The sequence below is a fragment of the Pseudonaja textilis genome, chromosome 7 (genome assembly GCF_049901715.1).
Source record: "Pseudonaja textilis isolate UNSWEBS1 chromosome 7, rPseTex1.2, whole genome shotgun sequence".
Taxonomy (NCBI): domain Eukaryota; kingdom Metazoa; phylum Chordata; class Lepidosauria; order Squamata; family Elapidae; genus Pseudonaja; species Pseudonaja textilis.
In genome coordinates this window covers 5167205-5194005 of record NC_141996.1, presented here as the reverse complement: position 1 = coordinate 5194005, position 26801 = coordinate 5167205, and the positions used below count along the sequence as shown (strand labels likewise).

General features: G+C 43.7%; 1 protein-coding gene across 9 annotated transcripts in view; it reads left to right on the top strand.

The window, feature by feature from the left end:
• Nucleotides 1-26801, top strand: part of TENM4 (teneurin transmembrane protein 4) — a 362826-nt gene that overhangs the window by 79302 nt on the left and 256723 nt on the right. For all 9 annotated transcript variants that reach the window (XM_087936922.1, XM_087936921.1, XM_087936920.1 and 6 more), the window contains exons 3-4: nt 2629-2908; nt 11763-12032. In XM_087936922.1, the coding sequence (XP_087793048.1) occupies nt 2686-2908; nt 11763-12032 (493 nt within the window). In that variant the 5' untranslated portion in view covers nt 2629-2685. The remainder of the gene's footprint in view (nt 1-2628; nt 2909-11762; nt 12033-26801) is intronic.

Below are 26801 nucleotides of genomic sequence, written 5' to 3'. Positions count from 1 at the left end.
GAGTTTATGAGGTTCTGAGGTTTGGTTTTGCAATTTTTCCCTGCTCCTTTTTAGAGGAGAGCTTTAAAAGTTTCTTTCTTCATGCATGACCCTCTTGCTGAGCTTAGACGGCGTTTCTAGGCCCAGGCTTATAAACATTTTAAGCGCTGTAATCCAAAATTGCTATTCCTGGCCCAAAAACCTTTTAACTCTGATTTTTTAAAGTGTAAAATCAATGTTTCGCAAACTTGGCAACTTTAATATGTATGGACTGCATTCTGGGCATTGAAGTCCACACACGTTAAAATTGCCAGATTTGAGAAACACTGCTCTAAATGTTAATGTCTATTTTCTCTGTTTCTAAATTAAATATATTTTCATGCTTAGTACAGGCAGTCCTGGACTTAAAATCATTTGTTTAGTGACCGGTCAAAGATGTTCAGAGTATTGCAGCTTAAATTCAGCGCCAGAAAAAATAAACATCTCCAGTTACTGAAGGTCACTTAATGCTTTGTTCAGAGTATTGCAGCATAACTTCAGCGCCAGAAAATGTAAACACACATGGCTGAGGCTTCATTTAACTTCTTTATAAACATATAGAGTAAATTTTACAATACCAGTTGTAGATTTCTCCAACATGGAACAAACTCAAACCGAAGCAGACATGTTTCAGGTTCAGAGCAGAACAGCAACTCAGGAGCTCAGAAACAGGCCTCAGTTTCACTTTAGTTCAGCAGGCAAGCATTAGACACAGCAGAGGACAGAAGCAGTTTCATTCTCAACAGACAGATTCAGAGCTCAACATAGCTTCAGAGCTTCAGAGCTTAATATAGAGCCACGCCTAGGCTACTTCTAGTTTCAGTTTCCAAACAGTCCTCACTGGCTGACTTAGTTGCTTTGCCTGTTCATTGGCTGACCTTGTTACTAAGCTCTATTCCAGTTCATGAATATACTCTGGCAAAAGATACGACAGCACAGAAAATGGCGACTTATGACTGTCTTTTCACACTTACAACCCATTGCAGCATCCCCACGGTCACGTGATCAAAATTCAGAGGCCTGGCAACTGGCATGTACTTATGACGGTTGCAGTGTCCCGGGAGTCACGTGAGCCCCTTTTGCGACCTTCTGACAAGCAAAGTCAGGGAAACCAGATTCACTTAACAACCATGTTACCAACTTAACTGCAGTGATTTCACTTAACGTGGCAAGATAGGTTGTAAAATGGGGCAAAAAACTCAACTACTGAATCACTTAGGAACAGAAATGTTGGGCTCCATTGTGGTCGTAAATTGAGGACTACCTGTAATCTAGATATCCCCCTCCCCGAGACTTAGGGATAATATTTTGACTTAGCATTTTATGTTCTCACTGTAGTTTGTTTTAATTGTTTTATACTTTCACTGTGTCGGACTGTTCTGCACTGTTCATTTTTAGTACTGATGCTTCTATAACAATCTGCATTGATTTTATCCTATTGTTGTTTTAGTTTGTGTGTATGCTGGTCTTCGACTGCAGGAATAAATAATTGATTTGATTTAACGATCTAAATCAGGATTCCTCCTGTCCATCAGATGGATTTATGGCGCCGTTTTTCACGGGTGCTTGATAACGCAGAGAAAGGAGCGTGAGGCTCACCATTTATAGCTTTTGGGTTGGCCACTTTCTCTGCATTCAGATGATCGCTGGTTCTATTGCATGTACAGAGTTCTTGAGCATATCAGGGAGGATATCTGCATTCTTTTGGAAACCAGGAGAGCTTCTGTCAGTTTGTTTATTTCTTTGTATCCCACCTTTATTGTTTTCACAAACAATTCAAGATGGCGAGCATATTTCAGTGCACCTTCCTGCTCCTATTTTCCCCACAAAAACCACCTTGTGAGGTGGTTTGGGCTGAAAGAGAAGGACTAGCCCAAAGTCACTCAGCTTGCTTTTCATGCCTAAGGCAGGACTAGAACTCTCTGTCTCCTGGTGATGGGCCCAAAGTCACCCAGTCAGCTTTCGTGCCTAAGGCAGGAGTAGAACTCACAGTCTCATGCTGACTGGCCCAAAGTCACTCAGCCAGATTTTGTGCCTAAGGTGGGACTAGAACTCACAGTCACCTGCTGATTGGCCCAAAGTCACTCAGCCACATATCATGCCTAAGGTGGGACTAGAACTCACAGTCACCTGCTAATTGGCCCAAAGTCACTCAGCCAGATTTTGTGCCTAAGGCGGGACTAGAACTCACCATCTCCTGCTGATTGGCCCAAAAGTCACCCAGTCTGCTTTCATGCCTAAGGTGGAACTAGAACTCTCAGTCTCCTGCTGATTGGCCCAAAGCCACCCAGTCAGCAGGAGTAGAAGTCACAGTCTCCTTCTGATTGGCCCAAAGCCAGATTTCATGCCTAAGGCAAGACTAGAACTCATCGTCTTCTGGTGGTTGGTTCAAAGTCACCCAGCTGGTTTATATGTCTAAGGCAAGACTAGAACTCATGCCCTCCTGCTTCCTAGCCTGGTGTCTTAACCACTGGACCAAACTGGGTCTTGGCTGGAAAGAACGTTATAAGGAACCAGGTGGATCAATGGTCCTACACGGATGTAATGAATCTTCTTAGTTCCATTATGGTTTCTACCACACCAATTTAACCCGCAACTTCTCTTTTCTAGGACAATTAGATCAGATCGCCCCGTTTTGTTGATGCGGAAGAGACCCATCCGAGGGCCATGGATGTGAAAGACCGAAAGCCATACCGTTCTTTGACCAAACGTTGCGATGCTGAACGGCGCTATACCAGCTCCTCCGCGGAGAGCGAGGACAGCAAAATCCCGCAGAAATCGTACAGTTCCAGCGAGACCCTGAAAGCCTATGACCAGGATTCCAGAATGATCTACGGCAGTCGGGTTAAAGACATGGTACCCCAAGAAGCAGATGAGTACTGTCGAACAGGTAGGTAGGAGCTACTCCAACCATGAGTATTATAAAGTAACCAGTTATGGCTTGTCTGATTGAGAAGATTAAACAAACCACAATTGCGAGGCTCCCAAAATCTAGAAAGACATGCGGCGTTATACTTCGTATATATGTATACTTTGTCGCACTTCCCTATATCGTTCCTTGCCTGTAGACAGGAATTGTGCCAAACTAAAGTAACTACTTGCATCCTTAAGTATAAACTCTGAGAATGTCTAATGAGGAGCCCATCTTTACTCTCTTCCACCCAGCCAAAGTATGTAAACTTTGCTGTTTCATGATCCTTGGAAATGCGGCCTTTCCCTTCTGGGAATCCAGCACACATTCCACTGCAGGGATCGAGAAAGTGCATGTACGGGGCTGGTGATCATCATTTAAAGGCCATCAGGATTTTTTATTTATTTATTTAGCGTATGGCATTCTACAGAGATCGTGCAATCCGTGATAAACAGCACTAATAAAACACATCATACATCCAAACACAAATGTTTAAATAAAACATCATAAATAAAACAACTGAGGTTTTATTTTACCCATATCTGTATCTATCTCTTTTTTTAATGTATATAAGAATATGTGGCAATAGAATAGAAAATAGGATGGGATGGGATGGAATAGGATGGGGTGGGATGGGATGGGATAGAATAGAAATAGAATAGAATAAGAAAGGAAGAGAAGGGAAGAGAAGAGAGAAGAGAAGAGAAGAGAAGAGAAGAGAAGAGAAGAGAAGAGAAGAGAAGAGAAGAGAAGAGAAGAGAGAATAGAATAGAATAGAAAATAAAATTAGAATAGAATAAAATAAAATAGAATAGAATAGAATAAGAAAGGAAGAGAAGGGAAGGGAAGAGAAGAGAAGAGAGAATAGAATAGAATAGAAAATAAAATTAGAATAGAATAGAATAGAATAGAATAGAATAGAATAGAATAGAATAGAATAGAAGATGGGATGGGATGGAATGGAATGGAATGGAATGAAATGGGATGGGGTAGAAATAGAAGAGAAGAGAAGAGAAGAGAAGAGAAGAGAAGAGACAATAGAATAGAAAATAAAATATAGAATAGAATAGAATGGAATGGAATAGAATAGAATAGAATAACAGAGTTCGAAGGGACCTTGGAGGTCTTCTAGTCCAACCCCCTGCTTAGGTAGGAAGCCCTATTTCAGACAAATGGCTGTCCAATCTCTTCTTGAAAACCTCCAGTGTTGGAGAATTCACAACTTCTGGAGGCAAGATGTTCCACTGGTTAATTGTTCTCACTGTCAGGACATTCCTCCTTAGATCTAGGTTGCTTCTCTCCTTGATTATTTTCCATCCGTTGCTTCTTGTCCTGCCACCAGTCCCCTAATCCTCTTCGTTGCTCTTCTCTGCACTCTTTCTAGAGTCCCAACATCTTTTTTTTTTAAATCATGGTGACCAAAACTGAATGCAAATATTCCAAGGGTGGCTTTACCAAGGCCTTATAAAGCAGTATCAACACTTTCCATGGTCTTGATTCTATCGAACACCTGAGATAAAATAATAAATTATGGCAAAGCCATGATATGATCAGTATGGTGCCACAGAATCACAATTAGAGTAGATATCTAAGGAGGTTGACCATCTAACCATCAAACACAGTAACAAAACTGGCCATCATCAGGATCATCGAAACCTAGTGTGATGGGAGAACCAGACCTTGTTGTAAAAATGGATTAACAGTCTTTGGGCCTAGCCTTCCCCTGAAAGTAATTATTCCCAATTTACACTTGAGGAAATGAAATTGGAGCTGAAACAAGAATAATTAGCGCCAGGGGAGCAGGGATATGACAGGAAGAAAGATTGCTGAAAAGAAGTTAAAACCTTTTTTTTTTTAAGACCAGCTCATGTCCTGGTGACATGCCATTTTCTTGGCAATAATAAGAATAATGCCTCTGTAATGAGAAAGGTGAAACAATTGAACATTTAATCAGTGGATGCAGCAAAATTTCACAAACTGACTACTTAGAACGCCATAACCGAGTTGCTAAAATCATTCACTGAGCACTGTGCCAAAAGTTTGGATTTGAGTACAGTAACAACTACTGGGAACATCAGGTTGAGAAGGTTCTGGAGAATGAAATAGTCAAGATCTTGTGGGACTTCAGAATTCAGACGGACAGGCATTTGGCCCACAACACACCTGACATAACAATAGTTGAAAAGAAAAAGGGTTGGTTCCTTGACATTGCAATACTTGGTGATGCACGAATTGTAGACACGCAACAAGAAAAAAATCACCAAGTATCGGGACTTACAAATTGAAGTTGAGCGACTTTGGAAAAAGAAATCGTGTGTTATCCCAATTCTAATTGGAGCTCTAATTGGAGCAATACCTAAAGGGCTACCTCGCTATTTGGAAATTCTGAATTTCTCAGACTTGAATACCCTGATTCTACAAAAAAACCCACCCTACTTGGAACAGCTTATATCCTCCGACGCTACCTGAACAGTTCCTAGGTCCTTGGTTAGGACTCGAGTTGTTGACCTACCAACCAGCCCCAAAGGCTGTGAATCTCACTAAAGATTAACCAAGAACAATAATAATAATAATACACACATTACCTCAAATTCCAGAGAAACTGCATGGAATTTTGTCCTTGACCTAGTTCATTTAGCGACTGTTCCAAGTTACAACAGCACTGAAAAATGTGACTTATGACCATTTTCCACACTTACGACCATTGTGGCAACGCCATGATCAAAATTCAGACTCTTGGCAAATGACTCGTATTAATGATGATAGCAACGTCCCTGGGATCACGCAATCCCTTTCTGCTACCTTCCGTCAAGCAAAGCCCATGGTGGTGAAGCCAGATTGACTTAACAATCTTTTGGCTAACTTAATAGTGATTTATTTTAAATAAAATAGAATAACAGAGTTGGAAGGGACCTTGGAGGTCTTCTAGAACAGTGGTCACCAACCTGTGGGCTGGGGACCACTGGTGGTCCGTGAGAAAATGTTGGTGGTCCACAGAGAAATGTCACCCCCAAAGCAATTAATCCAGGCTGTGCGGGAACAGAAGGCTGCGCCACCCTCATGGCCCGTGGGAACACAAAGCTTGTGTCGCCTGCATTGCGAGCAACATGAGGGAGTGAGGGGAGGGGAGAACGGTGGAGGGGAGGACTTGCCCCACTCACCCCACGCACCTGGCCTGGCCATTGAGCTGCTTCTTTCTACTTCTTTCTTCTTCTGCTTTTGGCTGCACACAAGGAAAGCACCAAAGATCTTTCTTTCTCTCCCCCAAACTCTGCCAGAAATGAGTCTTTGGGACCCTGCAAGGCCTCCTTCTCCAAGAGGCTGCGCCGACAAAGACTCATTTCTGGCAGAGTTTGGGGAAGAGAAAGAAAGACTTCTGCTGCTTCTGCTGTTTTCCTTGCATGAAGCCAAAAGTCTCTCTCTCTCTCTCTCTCCGCCTGAGAACGGAGCTGGAGATGGTATCCTGCGATCCCAAATAAAGAACAATCGATCGGAAAACAGGGTTAGGAATTTTCCTGCAGACTTTTTGGGGGATTTTCCCAGGGTCTCTGGTCCGCGGGATTTAAAATTATGGGTTTGGTGGTCCCTAAGGTCCAATAGGTGGGCGACCCCTTTTCTAGTCCAGCCCCCTTCTTAGGCAGGAGACACCACACCACTTCAGACAGATGGTCATTCAATCTTTTCTTAAAAACTTCCAGTGTTGGAGCATTTACAACTTCCGGAGGCAAGTTGTTCCCCTGATTAATTGCTCTAACTGTCAGCAAATTTCTCCTTAGTTCTAAGTTGCTTCTCACCTTGGTTAGTTTCCATCCATTGATTAACAACTATGTTACGAAAGATTGTAAAATGAGGCAAAATTCTCTTAATTGTTTCACTTAGCAAGAGAAATTTGGCTCATCTGTGTTCTGACTACCTGTGCTGGGTAGTTGCCACGAGTTGACTCCACCTATGATATATTTTTTTTTTAATCTATGGATAGGTATTGTTCTCTCAAGTTAAAGCAGTGTAAAAATAAACTGCTCAAAATATCAATCGCCTCTCCATCTACAAGTGTAATGTTTACAAATTGGTTTCGGTCATAAACAAAGTCTCCATAAAGCATACTTACTCTGGCATGAGGGCTATGAAAAATCCATTTTTTTGAAGGACTTTAAACATTGACTTGATAGAGTTCACTTGGTAATACATTCCAGAAAGATGAGGTATGTAGAAGTATCTGACAGGTTGACTGCTTTCTAAAACAGGCAGGTGAACCTTACAGGACATTGAGGAATTTTTTTTTTCCTTGCTGAATGCAAAGAATATAGGGGGGGAAAAAATAACCCATTAGTGACATATTCAAAAAAGGAAGGAGGGGGATGGATTGTTTCTGTGTTTGCAATTAAAATTTTGAATGTTGAAAAGATCCACTATTTTTCTACCGTATCGTCAATGTTATTTTTCCTTTTTTCCCTCTGAACTTCTTCGGTTTGCAATGTTCCATTCAATTTTTTTAAAGTACATTTTCCCAACAAAGCAAGGTCCTTCTGAATGAGATGGTCTCTAAATTTAAGAGTGGTGGGGAGAGGGAGACAATAGATAGATAGACAGATATAGAATGGATGATGATGATGATAGATAGATAGATAATAGATAGATAGATAGATAGATAGATATAGATAGATAGATAGATAGATAGATAGGTAAATGAACAGACGACAGATGACAGACAGACAGACAGACAGACAAAAGATACAAAGATGATGGATGGATGGATAGATAGATAGATAGATAGATAGATAGATAGATAGATAGATAGATGATAGATAGGTATAGTTAGATTATAGATTGAAAATGATAGGTAGATAGATAGATAGATAGATAGATAGATGATAGATAGATAGATAGATAGATAGATGGTAGGCAGATGGATGCAGGCAGGATAGAAGATAGAAGATAGATAGATAGAGATAGATAGGCAGGCAGGCAGGCAGGCAGAGCAGGCAGAAACATAGAATGGATGGATGGATGGTTGGATGGATAGATAGATAGATAATAGGTAGATAGGTAGGCAGATAGATTGATTGATTGATTGATTGATTGATTGATAAATTATAGACAAATAGAATAGTGTTATGCCCCTGTCAGTGTCTGAATCCGAGGAGGAAGACGAACGGCTGACAGGGAGTGGGAGTGTGGCTCCGTTGGCTGTGGAGGAGGCTGGGGAAGGACAAAGTCCGGCTGGGCAAAGCAGGAGAGAGGTGGAACAAGGCAGAGGGAGTTCAGAGGAAGTCCCAGGCCAACCCCTTCTTCATCCTAGGGCACGCAGGGAGGAACAGAGAAGGGAGCAACCTGGGTTGCGTGCCTTACGAGGGAGGAGAGGGCCCTGATTCCCTTCATTAGCCACAGCTGGGAAGACAGTTGATAAGAAAGGCAGGCTATGTGCGGCTGGCTGCTGGGAGCAAACGTGACTTTATCCTGTGTTGTCATGACTTATCTGTGATCCTGGTGTCTTCCGAACTGTGTGAGTTTTGCCGTGCCTTCAAATCTGAAATTCTTGCTCCTGCCCTGCCAAACTAATTACTTCAGTTTGACTTGATTGGACTTATAGTTACCGTTTTTGTTGACCATGTTTTGGACTGAATTTTCTGCAGTCAAAGGCTGTTCCTGAGAGAGTTTTTCTCTAGCTAGAAGGTAACCAGGACATTGGGGTCAAAGTTGGAGCTAATAAAGGTGCTCTTATTGATTATCTGACTGTGTTGCCTTTGTGCCATGCCCCAGGTCATCACAAATAGAGATAGGTAGGTAGGTAGGTAGATGATAGACAGATAGAATAGAGATAGGTAGGGAGAGAGAGAGAGAGAGATGATAGACAGATAGAAGCGAGAGAGATAATACGTAGACAGACAATCAGACAGACAGACAGATACAGAAATACAAGGCAATGGATGAGTTTTGACCTCAATGGCCATTACAGATAGTCCTCAACTTACAACTATTCGTTTAGTAACTGTTCAAAGTTGCCGCACTGAAAAAAGTGACGTATGATTATTTTTTTCACACTTCTGACCATCCCTGTGGTAGCATCCCTGTGGTAGCATGATCAAAATTTGGAGTCTTGGCAACCGTCTCATATTTAAGACAGTTGTAGTAACCTGGTGGGGTCGCGGGATCCCTTTTTGCGACCTTCTGACAAGCAAAGTCAACGGGGAAAACCTGATTCACTTAACGACCGTGGCAAGAAAGGTCGTAAAAACGGCGCATAACTTGCTTCATATCTGTCTCACTTGGCAGCAGAAATTTTGGGCTCAAATCTGGTCGTAAGTCAAGGATTAACTGAATTTGTATTGGTACAGAAAAGCAATAAAAATGTTTTAGAAAGAGAAAGAGAGAGAGAGACAGTTTAGTGAAGATAGCTGCTGCCATCTAGATGTGAAAGAATGTGAAAAGTTAGTGAAAAAAACAGGAAACCTGAAAAGAACCAGAGAAGGGAGAGAAAGATGAGAGAAATGGGTGTCTATTATTAATTATTAATAATTAAGATTATTATTCTTTCATTGAAACTCCTTATGTGTATGAAGTTGCTTCCGTAATAATAGAATAGAACAGAATGTAGAGAATAGAATAGAATAGAATAGAATAGAATAGAATAGAATAGAATAGAATAGAATAGAATAGAATAGAATAGAATAGAATAGAATAGAATAGAATAGAATAGAATAGAATAGAATAGAATAGAATTCTTTATTGGCCAAGAGTGATTGGACGCACAAGGAATTTATCTTGGTGCAAATGCTCTCAGTATACATAAAAATAAAAGATACGTTCGTCAAGAGTCAAGAATCATCAGGTGCAACACTTAATGTTAGTCATAGGATACAATAAGCAATCAAATCCTACTAGGAAACAGTCAATATAAATCGTAAGGATACAAGCGACAAAGTTACAGTCATACAGTCACACGTGGGAGGGGATGGGTGATAAGGAGTGATGAGAAGATTAAACAGTAATAGTCGTACAGACTTTGTAAATATTTGGACAGTGTGGAGGGAATTATTTGTTAAGCAGAATGATGACTTTTGGGGGAGAAAACTGTCCTTGTGTCTAGTTGTTCTGGTGTGCAGTGCTCTACAGCGTCGTTTTGAGGGAAGGAGTTGAAACTGTTTATGTCTGGGATGTGAGGGGTCTGCAAATAGTTTCACAGCCCTCTTTTTGACTCGTGCAGTATACAGGTCCTCCATGGAAGGTAGGTTGGTAGCCATTGTTTTTTCTGCAGTTCTAATTATCTGTCGATTTATGATTTATAAAGCAGCCATTCAAAAGGACCCCAGAAAGGTACTTTTGACCTGGATTTGGAGTTCCAATGGTCGAAATTTCCAACTTAAATTTCCAGAGGCAGATGAGTTGTACCTGAAGCACCCTCTTTGCTTCTAAGATAATTTAGTTTTCTACCCCTTTAACTGGCTGTTCAAATCTACTCTCAGCTGGGAGGTAGTGAATTGAAAATAGCTGTTGGCTTTTTTTTTTTAACGAGAGCCAGAAATATTATCTGGATTAATTGGTTTTTAGATTGCTTGTTGTGTTCTCCAACAGATTGGAACAATTGGCAATCTGGTTTAGTTAATTGAACAGGTGTATGGTTCACCCACAACTTCCTACCTCTTCTGTACTAGCTGTAGTTTCCCCCCCAAAAAATGATTGGCATATTGTGTGTGCATATGTGTATATGTGTGGGGGTTTTGGATCAACCCTTCTCCACACCCCCACCCCATTTTCACCTTCAACAATATAATATTTCTGGCACTTAAAATCAGAAGAAAATATGTATAGCTCAGGGCTGAACTGTGGGGTCCTAAGTGCTCTCTGAGTTTGGTGGCAAGCCACTTGAATATAAAAGTAAGAGCAAACCTCTCCCTTCTACCACTGATGCTGTTATATAGTTTGGTAATTAAAGGTCTATAAGGAAATAATCAAATTCAGAGAGCACCAAGAACCCAGAGTTGTCCTCCTCCTCCTCCTCCTCTATAGCAAACTCCATTCCTTTCTAGCACTGATGATGTTACCTAGGTGGGTATTGAAATGCCCTGGAACAGCAAAGGACTGGCCCGCAGTGCCTCTGCTAGCAAAAATGGAGCTCAGGATGACACAAGGGTCATTCACTGGCAGAGGGTTGCAAGAGGCCGTTGCAGCTGAAAACGGAGCTAGGGAGCCCGTTTTCTCCGGCAGAGCGCTTGGGCCACCACAGGTGCCCCCAACACTAGTGACGTAGAGGTGGCTCCCTGAGGTCAAACACAACCCTGATGTAGCCCTCAATTAAATGGAGTTTGACACCCTCATTCTACACCGTCTCCAGTTACAGAAGGTCACTTAATGCTTTGTTCAGAGTATTGCAGCTTAAATTCAGCGCCAGAAAATGTAAACACACATGGCTGAGGCTTCATTTAACTTCTTTATAAACGTATAAAGTACATTTTACAATACCAGTTGTAGATTTCTCCAACATGGAGAAACAGAAACCTCAAACAGAAGCAGACATGTTACAGGCTCAGAGCAGAACAGCAACTCAGGAGCTCAGAAACAGACCTCAGTTTCACTTTAGTTCAGCAGGCAAGCATTATACACAGCAGAGGAGAGAAAAAATGTCATTCTCAACAGACAGACTCAGAGCTCAACATAGCTTTAGAGCATAATATAGAGCCACGCCTAGGCTACCTCTACTTTCAGTTTCCAAACAGTCCTCATTGGCTGACTTAATTGCTATGCTTATTCATTGGCTGACCTTGTTACGAAGCTCTATTCCAGTTCATGAATATACTCTTGACATGCTTTGTGTTCTCTTCTTCCTTGTGTGCAGGAACCAACTTTTCTTTACAAGAACTGGGCTTTGAAGATGTCTCTCCACCCCATGGGACTTTATATCGGACTGACTTAGGGCTGCCCCACGGCAGCTACTCCATCAGCGCTGGCTCCGACGCCGATACGGAAATGGACGCCATCATGTCGCCAGAACACCCGGTGCGATTGTGGGCACGCAGCACCAAGTCCGGGCGTAGTTCCTGTTTGTCCAGCAGGGCCAACTCCAACCTTACCTTGACCGACACAGAACACGACAACACAGAAACAGGTAAGAAAAAGCGACGGCCGGATTCATTCCTGCGGTGGCCACAGAGATCCATCTATCAAGGGATTCCTTAGCAGGAGTCAGGAAAAGTCAAGATGGCGGCCGCCACTTCCACATGGTTGCTGTCCTCACTTTGACTTTCTCATGGGGGGGGGGGGAAACGTCCTGTTTTTGATCCATTTCTGTTTCTTTTGTGTGTTTGTATGCGTGTGCGCGTGCGCGTGTGTGATTCGGTTGTGCGGTTAAATCTCCGGCATCTTTGATGTGTGTTATGGAAAAAATGGAGGAGGAAAAGTCCTAATTCTTCTCAAAAACGGCACTTCCTTTTGTTTTGCGGTCCAAAATATTTACCCATAAATGACCGAAGGGCTCATGTTTTGAATCCACAGGGGAAAAAAATAGCTGATGGTTTTAAATATCCTATGGGCTCACGGGGAAGGTCTATCCCCGTGATGGCGAACCTATGGCACATGTGCCACAGGTAGCACGCATAGCCATTTGTGCAGACACACAAGCCCCAGTCAAACTTACCTGCACTGCTCATGCATGTGCCTCCCAGCTGATTTTCAGCCCGTTTGTGGCTGTTTTCGCCCTCCCAAAGGCTCGAGGAAAGCCTCTGCAGCCCGAAAAACGGTCCTTCCAGAAATACCAGAAGTGCCGAAACAGGCCCGATTTCAGCCTCATGAGGCTCCAAAGGCTTCCCTCAAGGCTCCAGAAGGGCAAAAATGGCCTCCCCAGGGCTCCAGAGGCCCTCCAGAGATGGAAAACGGGCGCTTCCGTTATTTCCAGAAGGCCTGTTTTTCGGCCTCCCGAGGCTGCAGAAGCTTCCTTTGAGCTTTCCAGAGGGTGAAAACAGCCTCAAACAGGCCAAAAATCAGCTGGAAGGCGCGCACATGCATAGTGCAGTTAAGAGGGCGGGGCTGGGGTGTTGCATGCACAAGGGGGAGCACATTGCATTGTGGGTGCTGACATGCATGCGCGCGCACGCTTTCAGCCCACCACAACACAAAGGTTCGCCATCACTGGTCTATCCAAACGACAGTTTCAAGAGGGATGCTAATAAATTTCTCCTGCATAAACCTCTCCTTTCCTGTTGTCTCCAGCCTTTATCTCTGAATGGATATTTATCTTTGGAAGTTATCTTCTATTGAGTCTCCAAAACTCATTCCGACTGACTCCCACTGTCTGTGTAAATAGCTCTGCTGGGGCTAAAGGAACGGAAGTGACACACACACATGCACACACACACACACAAAGACTGCACACTTTTAGCCATTCATCTTTTATGAAAACTAGAAGGTCACTTCAGCCTGGTTGTTTCCACCGCAGAGATGTCCTGAAATTGCGGACACAGTGCTGGAAGATTAGGTCATCAATTCTATAGGGCATAAAGAGTGAAGTTAATATACAATGGCATCCTGACCTATTCCTTAATAAAGATTTTGCGTGTTGGCCACTCTGAAAAGGCCAGGAGTCCATCTGGGCGATGCTAAGAGAATATCAAAACTGATTTACTTCCTCCCAAAGGTGCTTTTTTTTCTGGAGGCCAGTGGACTTTCTTGTTTTGTTTTTTTCTTTTGAAGACATTTCGCTTCTCGTCCGAGAACCTTCTTCAACTCTGACTGGATGGTGGCGAATGGAAGGGTCTATACTCCTTGCAGACAGCTGGTCATTTGCATCCTTTGTTGAGGCCACTTGGAGGTTTATCTGTGTCCTCGGGGTCCCTTGCGTAGTGCAAATGGGTGTGGAGCCTTCGCGGGATGTTTTTCTGCCCGGTGTACCTTCCCTGTTGAAGACAGGCGCAGGCTGTTGCGGAATGAGTCTGTGTTGTCTGCATTTCAAACTGAAGCCCAAAGGGTTCCTGTAGTCTGCAATTTTTCTGGAAATCCGTTCATATTCCTGCACCATTCAAAGGCTGTTCATCCCATCCTTCATTGCAGACAGCCGGTCATTTGCGTTATTTTAGAGAGCCGTTGAGGCCACCTGGAGGTTTGTCTGTGTCCTCAGCGTCACCTGAATGGTAGGGTCACCTCAACAGTGAAAAGACACAGGGTAGAAAACATCCTGCAGCCAAGAACTCAGATGACCCTAAGAAACAGGTAAACCTTCAAGTGGCCTCAACGACCCTCTAAAAGGATGCAAAGGACCAGCTGTCTGCAAGGAAGATAAATCCTTCCATCTTTCACCATCCAGTCAAAGATGAAGAAGCTCCTTCGGTGAGAAATGAAACTTCTTCAAAGAAAAACAAGAAAGTCCAGTTTCCACTTGGAAAAAAAAAACAACCAAGGCGGAAAAACATTTCTGAGAAATTCTCACTGGCTGACCTGCTCTGGTTCCCCATTTTTCCACTCAGCCTCTGAGAGAACCACGACTTTTTCCATCTTGGCCCCCATCACTGTGAAGGGAACAGCTTGCCCTGCAAAAATTATTCACCCATTTTGTCTTTTGCTCGCCTATTTTGAAACCCCATTTCCACCCACTCTTTTAATCTGGGGACAGAAAAATCCGAAAGAATTGCAGCTTTGTTTTCCCAACCGTAAAAAAATTCAACTCGGTAAAATTTCATAGTGTGCTTGGTGCAGGGCATGAGGGAATATTCGACCACTTGTCTTCGCCTGAATCCTCCATCAATCAACTGATGGGATTCAGCGTTAGGTTGACAGAGGCCAAGAAATTGCATCAAAGCGACACAGGCTTTCCAAATTGTAAGCTGTTCATTGTGTTGTCATTGGTCAAAGGAACATAATCTGTGTGTGTGAAGACACCACGAATCATCCTATGGAGCCCTGTCCTGCCTTTTAGCTGTGACCGAACTGCCATCAGTCTGGTTTAACAACTAAAATTTAAAGCAGGTTGGGGCTTTTAAGACGCTCAACATACTTTAACACCATTATAAATAGCTGTCATGCCCCTGTTGGAATCTGACTCAGAGGAGTAAGCCGAACAACTGACAGGGAGTGGGAGTGTGGCTCCGTTGACTGTGGAAGGAACTGGGGAAGGGTAAAGTCCGGCTGGGCAGAGCAGGGGAGAGGTAGAACAAGAGAGAGGGAATACAGAGGAAGACCCAGGCCCACCTTCTCTTCATCCTAGGGCACGTAGGGAGGAACGGAGAAAAGAGCAACATGAGTTGCATGGCTTACGGGGAAGGAAGGGGCCCTGATTCCCTTCATTAGTTACACCTGGGAATGAGAGTTTAAAAGAGATGCAAGCTGAGTGCGGCATCTGCTGGGAACAAACATGAGTTTTTCTTTTGTTGACTTTGGTTATCTGCATTCCTGGCATCCTCCCAACTGAGTTGAATTATTGCCGTGCCTTCAGGTCTGGAATTCCTTCTCCTGCCCTGCCGGACTAGTTACCTCATTTTGCCTTGGTTGGACTTATAGTTACCATTTTTGTTGACCATGTTTTGGACTGAATTTTCTGCAATCAAAGGCTTTTCCTGGGAGAGTTTTTCTCCAGCCTGAAGGTAACCTGGACATTGGGGGCGATAATAAAGGGACTCCTACTGATTATCTAATTGTGTTGCCTTTGTGCCACGTCTGGGTCATCACATTAGGTCTCAACTTAGAACAATTCATTTGATGCAGTGGTGCTATTCTACTGGTTCAGCCCGCTTCTGGCATACCAGTAGCTCCGAAGATCAGTGGAGACTGAACTGGTTCTGTCTGAGGAGCTGCTGTTGGGCCCGCCCACCCGCTGTTCTGACCCAAACTCTTCCAATAAAACAAACATGAACCAAAGGGAACAGAAACCTTTTAATGATTCTTACGAATCCCCAGTTAAAAGGCTGTTGCAAACTAATTAACTTTAATAAGCACAAGCCTCGCCAAAACTGTGCAAGGCTACCAAGAATAACAGATAAGAAATATTTTACAACACAAGAGTCTTCAAATACCAAATTAAGATACTGTAATGTCCACGAGGCTGAGTTTCAAAACAGCTTTGCTTCCTGCAAAGAACATTCACTTCACAGCTGGCTTTTATCTTCTTGAAGGAGGGGCCATTGCTTTGCAGCCTTACTCCCAAGTTGCCCATGCTGTTGTAGCTGATCTTTCCCATAAGCAATCCTGTGTGCGCGCACACTTGGTACAGGCTCCTCGGGAACCTCCTCATCGCTGCTGCCAGCCCCCACAATCTCTGAAGGCAGCAGTCCACTCCCTAATGGTCCTGGCCCCTCATCTGAGTCCTCGCTCTCCTCAGCCATCTGCACCTGCTGCCGGCGAACCACAACACCCGCCTGGGCTCCCATACTAACCTTTATGTCCTGCTTTTGAAGCGCAGCTGCTTTGCACAGCACAGCAGATTGCTGCGCGTCAGCTGCTGAAGCGACAGGGAGAGTGCAGGATTGCAGGAGGTGAGTTGGAAAGCCTCTGCGCCTGCGCAAATTGCGTGCACACTCAAAGTGTGTGTGTGTGCACAGAGCGCGTCCACCAAGGCAGGCCCACTGAACCGGTGGTAAACTACTTTGAAACGCACTGCTGGTTGGAAGTTTATAACAGCCCTGAGGGGGGAAAAAATGTCTTATGGCTGTTTTCCCAACACACAGCGTCTCCAGGGTCATGGGGTCAAAATTCGGCCACTTGGCAACTGACTCGTATTTATGACCATTGCGGTGTCCGATGGTGACGCGATCACCTGATTTTTGAGGCCTTCCGACAAGCCCAAGCCAACAGAGAAGCCAAATTCACTTCACAGCCATGTTACTCGCTTAACGACTTCAGGGGTGCACTTAACCAATGGGGCAAGAAAGGTTGCAAAATGGGGCGGAACTCCCTTAACCAAGGTCTCGCTTAGCAACAGAAATCTCGGGCTCGGTCGTAAGATGAGCACCACCTATATATTGCCACAGCTATGCAGGATGTTTAATCGCTGGCCTATTTTCAGTTGATCTTGGTCGGTGCCTCTTTAGGAGCTTCAATTAAATGAAGTCGAGATCGGTTGATCAAATAAAGAGAGATTGACACTTCAGAGGCTCTAGAAGTTTCCTCACATTCCCGCATGTTTTCCGGTATTGGATCTTATCAATATTCTGAAGTTGCTGCAGATTATTGATTCCTACAGCCTCGTCCCCAGGGGATTTGTTAAATATGCTCAATATTGGCGCTCTACACCTGACAGGTGAGGTGACCACCCTGAAGGTATGTCACTGTCCTTTGAGGTCACCTTCGCACTTGTCTCCTAGAAGATCAGGTGGCCTCCTGGGCAATTCATTGGTGAAGGGTTTGTGTTGAGTGCATTTTAATTGGTTGGGCAAATTCTCTCTTGAAAGAATCCCATTTGGGGAGGAAACTCGAGGAGACTTTCAGATGATGGCAGAAAATGCGGGAGAGAGAAAGAGAAAGATTGAGAAAGAGAAAGAGAAACAGGGAGAAAGATTGAGAAAGAAAGTGAGTGAGAGAGAGAGAGAGACAGGGAGAAAAAGAGAAAAAAAAGATTGAGAGAGAAAGTGAGTGAGAGAGAAGGAGAAAAAGAAAGTGAGAAAGAAAGTGTGAGAGAGAAACAGGGAGAAATAGAAAGATTGAGAGAGAAAGTGAGTGAGAGAGACAGAGAGACAGGGAGAAAAAGAGAAAATGATTGAGAGAAAGTGAGTAAATGAGAGAAACAGGGAGAAAAAAAGAGAGAGGGAGAGAGAGAAATGGTTGACAGGGGTACAGGAGAAATGCAGAATTTGAAGCTTGAGGACTACATGACCCTATCAATTCTTGGATGTTTGTTTATTTCTTTGTATCCTGTCTTTATTATTTTTACAAACAACCCAAGATGGTGAAAATATCCATCACATCCTCTTCCTATGCTCAGAGAGAGAGAGAGAGAGAGAGAGAGAGGACTGGCCCAAAGTCATCCAGCAGGCTATCATGGCTAAGGCAGGACTAGATCTCAGAGTCTCCCATGATTGGTCCAAAGTCATCCAGGTGGCTTACATGCCTAAAGTGGGACTAGAACTCACTGTCTCCTAGTGATTGTCCCAAAGTCACCCAGTTGGCTTTCATGGCTAAGGTAGGACTAGAACTCACCGTCTCCTGGGGATTGGCCCAAAGTCATCCAGCAGGCTATCATGGCTAAGGCAGGACTAGATCTCAGAGTCTCCCGTGATTGGTCCAAAGTCATCCAGGTGGCTTACATGCCTAAAGTGGGACTAGATCTCACTGTCTCCTAGTGATTGTCCCAAAGTCACCCAGTTGGCTTTCATGGCTAAGGTAGGACTAGAACTCACCGTTTCCTGGTGATTGGCCCAAAGTCATCCAGCTGGCTTACATGCCTAAAGTGGGACTAGATCTCACTGTCTCCTAGTGATTGTCCCAAAGTCACCCAGTTGGCTTTCATGGCTAAGGTAGGACTAGAACTCACCGTTTCCTGGTGATTGGCCCAAAGTCATCCAGCTGGCTTTCATATCTAAGGTGGAACTAGAACTCACTGTCTCCTGGTGATTGGCCTAAAGTCACCTAAGGTGAGGCTTGAACTCACAATCTACCATTTTCTAGCCTGGTGCTTTAACAACTAGACCAAAGGGGCATTTGGTGTTCTTGATGAATTGTCATTTTCATTGTTATTGGTTGTGAGATGGAATCAATTGGTGTCAACTCCTGGCAGTTGTATGGACAACGCCCACATTGCTAAGGGCCTAAACAAAGCAGTACAGCAAACTCTTACAGGAAATGCAATGTCGCCCTCTAACGGTCCTTAACTTACAACCCCAATTGGGACCAGGATTTAGGTTGCTAAGCAAAATGGTTGTTAAGTGAGTCGCGTCCAATTTTGCAAACCTTTTTAACATGGTCGTTAAGCAAATCATTGCAGTGGTTAAGCAAATCACTCTCTGCTTGTCAGAACCCAGCTGGGAAGGTCACAGAAGGTGATCATGTGGCCTAGTGCAACAGTCATAAGTACATGCCAGTTTCCAAGCGTCCAAATTTCGATCATGTGATCTTGAAGATCCCGGAATGGTCGAGAGTTACATTTTTCAGTGCCATGGTAACTTTGAACTGGCATTAAACGAATGGTTTTAAGTCGAGGACTAGCTGTAATAGATTCCGGTGTTTATTTGAAGGGAATCATTTGAGATTTAATTGTTGATTATTTCTTGATTCGTTGCGACTCATCTATTTTTGGTTTGGTTGGGTTTGGTTTGGTGTGGTTGTGTTGTGTTGTGTTTTGACACCCATCTCACCACGAGGTGACTCTTTTACCTCATACTTTGGGAAGAATGGGACATCTAATCCATACCGATATATATTTTTTTAGTCACGATCCTATAGAATTTGCAACTCAACTTCAATCATCTTCCTGTCTCCTTCTTTCTTGAATATTTGAATGCCGTTACATGCTTTATTTTTTAAGAAGGAAAAAAAAAAACCCACACCTTTGTTGGAAGATTTGTTTTATGGGTGATACAAAAACTGGCACATGCTCACAATTTAAAAAAAAATGTTTTTAAAGTAATTGGATGCTTTGAAGTATCAAACATATACAAAAATATGGCAGAGGTAATCCAAGCAGTTACTTTTGGAAAAGAAAATAATCCGTGGCCTTTCCTTTGAAATCAGGAGACCTAAAACCCGCTGAATTTTAAAGCTCCTCTCAGTACTAAAATGATTTTAAGATGAAGTTTGTAGATCCCGTAAGAAAACTTACTTACCTACCTCTCTCATCAAGGGGTCCCAAGTAGGATTTATTTTAAGAATGGTTTAAATAATTGTATACACGGGAGCAGGAGGAGGGAAAAATCACATTTCTTTCTTAGATTCAATTCTTTGTTCCTTTCTTTTGTTCATGAAATTTGCCCTTGAAATTTCTTCCGAGCCCCTTCAATACTTACCAGCTGAGGCTCTGACAATTACAGGGTTTGTAAACTCATTCCTTCTTTGGCAGGTTCAATTTGGAATTTGAGGTTAAACCACCCCTAGTTGAAACCATCTGCGAAAGAAGCTGGCTTTTGCACCCTAAGTCACAAATACGGGCTTTGGGTTTAAAATTCAGCCCAGGTTGTTTTAGGTTTCCCACCCAGTTTTCATCCATATATTGTTTTTCCTGGGAATAAGGTGGCCTGAGTTTTAAGCCTGTAATTTTAATTTTCTAACCCCCAGAACCCACAACAACGAATACGGTCCAGGTGAAAGCTATTCTGAAGATTAAAAAAAAACCACTGGGGCCTTCACCTCTTTCAAGGGTTTTTTTTTTATCGTGGGACCCCAGCCCCCAGTGCAAAATTTGGGCTGTGGTGTTAGAGAGGAACTGGTTTGGGATCAAGTTTCTCTTACATATAATGAGATGCACTGAAATTGCTCCAGGAGCCCCAAGTATCTTGTAGACAGACAGGTAGATATGGATGGTAGGTAGGTAGGTAGGTGGGTGGATGGATGGATGGATGGATGGATGGATGGATGGATGGATGGATGGATATATGGATGGGTGATGGGTAGGTAGGTAGATAGATAGGTAGGTGGGTGGGTGGATATATGGGTGGGTAGATAGATAGCATGGAATTTGGTACGTTTAGTTTAATTAAAAGAAGGATTATACCAGTGTTCCAATATCTCAGGGGCTGCCCCAAAGAAGAGGGAGTCAAGCTATTCTCCAAAGCAACTGAGGGCAGGATAAGAAGCGATGGATGGAAACTCATCAAGGAAAGAAACAACCTGGAACTAAGAAGGGATTTCCTGACAGTTAGGACAATTAATCAGTGGATCAGCTTTCCTTCAGAAGTTGTGAGTGCTCCATCACTGGTGGCTTTTTTAAAAATATTAGACGGCTATTTGTTTCCTGCTTGAGCAAGGAATTGGAATAGAAGACCTCCAAGGTCCCTTCCAATTCTTTTATTCTCTTATGTGTCAGCAGCTCATTGTTCACTATGGTCAATTTTTTAAAAAAATTATCCCTGAAAAGGTGGCAATTCTGCCATTTCATCTTATTCGGTCACAATTACTTGCTTGGGATTCTTGTCCTGCTGTTTAGAAGACGCTGCAATGGATTAGAAAGGAATCATAAGAAAGACAGTGATGATTTGGTGCTTAATGATCCATAAACTTTTATCCAAGCGAAGAAACCAATCTGTATTTTAGGGAAAAGGGATGATTTTTATCAGCCATCAGACAAACCTGCAGAGATCTATAAAGAGTTGCGGGCAAAGCTGTCCCTGAATTGTGTTTATTTATATTTCATTGTTAGAACAGGCCTCCTGCTTTAATTAATTGGCTCTTCGTGCCTTTTTAAACCTGGTTTGATTTGCTCAGCAGGGGCCAGTGGATGCCTAGTCATAAATCTCAAACTCAACTGAGCATGTCAGAGTTTGCTCCCCTGCCACCAATGTAATGGGACACGCAGCTTAGGTTTGTTAATCTGTTGGGTGAGATCTTGGCAATGGGTTTTGGTCGTGGGAGAAGAAGCCGAGCGAATCCTGGCTCTATTTTTGCAAAAATGCCCAGTTGGATCCGGATGTTTTGCATCGCTTCTTGTGGGATTCTGTCTGTAAGATTGTAGAAACTTTTCGAATTTCTGGGTGTTTTAGTTTTTGTTCAGATTAGGGCGGTAGATGGAACCTACATTTTCTTGGTGCTGATGTGTGATTCAGAGATTTTCATACCCAGCACATGTCGGCCTTGTCTTGCTTTTGTGGCCACGATGTAAAAAAGATGTTGAGACTCTAGAAAGAGTGCAGCGAAGAGCAACACAGATGATCGGGGGGGGCTGGAGGCTAAAACATATGAAGAACGGTTGCTGGAATTGGATATGTCTAGTCTGGTGAATGGTAGCAAATAAATGGGGAAGAAATGGAGGCAGTGACAGATTTTATTTTCCTGGGCTCCAAGATCATCGCAGATGGGAACTACAGCCAAGAAATTAAAAGATGCTTGCTCCTGGGGAGGAAAGCTATGGCAAATCCAGACAGCACACTAAAAAGCAGAGACATCATCCTGCCAACAAAAGTGCGTAGAGTCAAGGTTATGGTTTTCCCAGTTGCAATGTATGGCTGGAAAAGTAGGATCATAGGAAAGGCTGAGCACCAAAAGAATTGAAGCCTTTGATCTATAGTGCTGGAAGAGACTCCTGTGAGTTTCTTGGACTGCAAGGCCATCCAACCGGTCAGTCCTAGAGGAGATCCACCCTGACTGCTCTTTAGAAGGCCAGATCCTGAAGAGGAAACTCAAAGACTTTGACCACCTCATGAGAAGGAAGGACTCCCTGGAGAAGAGGCTCATGCTGGGAACGATTGGGGGCAATAGAAGAAGAAGGGGATGGCAGAGAAGGAGGTGGCTGGATGGAGTCGCTGAAGCAGTCGGTGTGAGCTTAAATGGACTCCAGGGGAAAGTAGAGGATAGGAAGGCCTGGAGGAACATAGTCCATGGGTCGGACACGACTTCGCGACGAACAACAACAACCACAACAAGTGTAGGGAAAAGAAGAACTAGAGGTGACATGAGAGCAGTGTTCCAATATCTCAGGGGCTGCCCCAAAGAAAGAGAGAGTCAAACTATTCTTCAAAGCACCTGAAGGCAGGACAAGAAGGATGGAAACTCATCAAGGAGAGAAGCAACCTAGAACTAAGAAGAAATTTCCTGTGAGAACAACTAATCAGAAGCAGGGCTTGTCTCCAGAAGTCATGGGTGCTTCATCTCTGTAGGTTTTTAAGAAGAGTTTGTCTGGAATGGTATAAGGCCTTCTTCTCAAGCAGGGGGTTGGACTAGAAGACCTCCAAAGTCCCTTCCGATTTTGCTATTCCGGATTCTGTGAAGGTTCCGAAGAGAAGGACTTGGGGTGACATGATAGCAGTCTTGCAATATTTGAGGGGCTGTCAAAGAGAGGATGCGGTTGACCTATTCTCCAAAGCACAGGAAGGCAGGACAAGAAGTAACTGGATGGAACAGATCCAACCTTAGAATTAAGGAGACATTTCCTCACAGTGCGAATATTTAATCCGTGGAACAGCTTGGCTCCAGAAGTGGGTGCTCCAACACTGGAGGTTTTTAAGGAGAGATTGGACAAGCATTTGTCCACAATTATATAGAGTCTCCTGCCTGAGTGTGTGTGTGTGTGGGGGGGGGATTAGACTACAAGACCTCCCAGGTCCCTTCCAACAGTGTTATCCCATCTCTGTGATGTTGAACCCATGGGACGCATGCCACAGGTGGCATGCAGAGCCCTTTGTGTGGACATGCAAGCCCAACCAAACTTACCTGCACTGCGCCAAAAATTTCTGGAAGGCCGAAAAACGGGCCTTCCAGAAATACCGGAAGTGCTGAAATGGGCCCGTTTTCAGCCTTCGGAGGCTCCAGAGGCTTCCCTCAAGCCTCCGGGAGGACGAAAACTGCCTCCCCTGAGCTCCAGAGGCCCTCCGGAGGCTGAAAATGGGCACTTCCTCTATTTCCGGAAGGCCTGTTTTTCGGCCTCCCGAGGCTGCAGAGGCTTCCCTTGAGCCTCGGGAGGGCAAAAACGGCCACAACAGGGCCGAAAACCAGCTGGGAGGTGCGCGCGTGCACAGTGCAGATAAGGGGCTGGGGTGGGAATGTAGTGCGCGCATGTGCAGGGGGGGCGCACTGCATTGCGGGTGCCGGCACGCGCGCACTTTCAGCACACCACAACAAAAAGGTTCGCCATCACTATTGTATCTTCAACGGCCATCCTGGGATAGCTACACAAAAAACGTCTAGCAAAGCTTCCCCCTTAAACCAAACCTGGTTTTATAAAAGCCGTGATGTTCCTCTTATTCTTTCCATCCACTGGCCCCCACCCCCACCCCAAGCAGACACAGTTTCCCATTCAGGCAGCACTTCATTTTTATTTTAAAGGCAGCTTTTTGTCCGCCTGTTGTTGACTTAGCGCACAAAAGACTAGGCCTTCAAAGAGACGGAGATGCTTATCCGAGGGTTATTGTCTCTTTTGTCTGCTTCTCCAGAATCTACTTGAACGTCTTCTTTCAAACTTGTTCTAAGAAAGAGACAAAAAACGTACACATGATTTTTACCTGCAAGAGGTTTCTTGGCTAAAATGAGGTATTTCCTATGAGTTATGTTTTTTTAAAAAAAAATACCTCCAAAAAAAAAGCACCATCCCGTTTTTTTTAGTAATATTTTTTTTATATTTTAAGAACATCTCTTTCAGTGAACAGCGTGGTCCCAGGTTTACACACTTCAGTACAACGTGACCTTAGTATATATTTTTCTTTCACATTCAATTCTACAGTATATCATATCATAACTTCCATTTTCCAATAAATTTTCCCCATTATTCTTATTTTCTTTACACTTATTAAATCTATTTTCAATTTATATCTTAATTCCTTTTTCTTTAAATGTTCTCATACCTTATTCTATAGTCAAAAAACATTCTTATTTTTTTAATTCTAAATTCATTATACCTTTATACTTTTATGTGTCACATTTGCAATTTTATCACATACTTTTATTTCATTGCTCAGTAAATTTCATCTTAAATCTAATAATTCCAAAAATTTCCCCCTTTAATTACCAATTAGAGTGTGCCACCCTTTTATCTTATACATCCCTCAATTTATTCTCCTTTGACCCATAATCAAAGTTTATCATCATATAATTACTAGATAATTATCACATTCTAGTTTAGTAACAATAATGTTGTGGTTAGCTGGCAGCAGGTGCAGATGGCTGAGGAGAGCGAGGACTCTGATGAAGGGCCAGGACCACCGGGGAGTGGACTGCAGCCTTCAGAGATTGTGGGGGCTGGTAGCAGAGATGAGGAGGTTCCCGAGGAGCCTGTGCCAAGTGCACATGCACGAAGGATTACAGTTACAGCAGCACAGGCAACTCGGGAGTAAGGCTGCAAGGTAATGGCCCCTCCCTCAAGAGGATAAAAGCCAGGTTTGAAAAAGCGTTCTTTGCAGAAAGCAAAGAAGCTCTGAAGCTCAACTGGTGGACATCTTAGTTCGTGTTTGGAGAATCTTGTAAATTAGTTCTTATCTCTGGGTTTTGGGCAGCATTGACGAACACCTTGACAAGGCTCTTTCTTGTCAGAGCTAATTAGTAGAAAGCAGCCTTTTATCTCTAAAGGCACAGAATTCATTATTAAACCTTAAAAGGTGGGGGCTGCTGCCTTTGTCTGTGTTTGCTTTTTGGGAACCCAGTTGAGTCAGAACAAATAATCTCCTAACTACTATACGTCACATAGGCATTTTTTTTAAAACAAGATTCCGCATGGTATCATTTTCCCTCAATTACCTTCTAAATCATTTATTATTTCAAATATATTGATCTATTCAGTTAATTATAGAAATTGATATTAGTCTTTTCACTAGGATCCTCATAGTTCATTTTGACTATATTCTTTGTTTTATTACATATAATTCATCTTCTTATCAAAACACCATCCTATGGGAAAATAAATTTTGCCGCTTTGCCCCATCTCGGTTATGCCCACATAGAGGTAGTCCTCAGCTTACGACCACGATCAAGTCCCAGCTTTTTTTGTTGCTAAGTGAAACATTTGCTCAGTGAGTTTTGGCCCCATGTCACAACCTTCCTTGCCATAGTTGGGAATTGAATTGCTGTGGTTGTTAAGTTAGGAACATGATCGTTAAGCGAATCTGGCTTTCACATTGCCAGAAGGTCGCAAAAGTGAGCCCAGGACACTACAGTGTCTGAATTTTGATCACAGGATCATTGGGATGATTCCACAGTCGTAAGTGTGAAACGGCCCTAGGTCACTTTGTACAATGAAAAAAGTGACTTAGGACCATGTTTCATACTTATGACCGTTGCAGCATCCCCACGGTCCCATGATTTACATTTGGATGCTCAACAACTCACATTTACGATGATTGTACCGTCCCAGGGCCACGTAATCCCCTTTTGTGACCTTCGGATAATCAAACTCAATAGGGAAGCCGGATTCACGTAACAACCATGTGACTAACTTAACTACTGCAGCAGATTCACTTAACAATTGTGGCAAGACAGGTCGTAGAATGGAGCAAAGTTCACTTCATCACTGTCTCGCTTAGCAACAGGAATTTTGGGCTCAGTTGTGGTCATAAGACGAGAACCACCTCTACTAAATTTCCAAATGGTGGCATTTGCCTTCAAAATGGCCGGAGACCTTAGGACAGTGATGGTGAACCTTTTTGTTGTGGTGTGCCAAAAGTGCGCGTACACGCAATAATGCATGTGCCAGCACCCATTCAGCCCACACCCCCTGCGAATGCACACACAACACCCCCCCTTACCTGCACTGCGCATGTGCACACCTCCCAGCTGATTTTCAGCCCGTTTGAGGCCATTTTCACCCTCCCGGAGGCTGGAAGGAAGTCTCTGTAGCCTCAGGAGGCCAAAAAACAGGCCTCCCGCAAATACTGGAAGTGCCCATTTTCAGCCTCTGGGGGGCCTCTGGAGTGTGGGGGAGGCGGTTTTCGCCCTCCTGGAGGCTTGAGGGAAGCCTCTGTAGCCTCAGGAGGCCAAAAAACAGGCCTTCCGGAAATACCGGAAGTGCCTGTTTTCAGTCTCTGGAGCCCAGGAGAGGCCATTTTCGCCCTCCCAGAGGCTTGAAGGAAGCCTCTGTAGCCTCAGGAGGCCAAAAAACAGGCCTTCCGCAAATACTGGAAGTGCCCATTTTCAGCCTCTGGAGTGTGGGGAGGCGGTTTTCGCCTCCTGGAGGCTTGAGGGAAGCCTCTGTAGCCTCAGGAGGCCAAAAACAGGCCTTCCGGAAATACCGAAGTGCCTGTTTTCAGTCTCTGGAGGGCCTCTGGAGCCCAGGAGAGGCCATTTCGCCCTCCCAGAGGCTTGAAGGAAGCCTCTGTAGCCTCAGGAG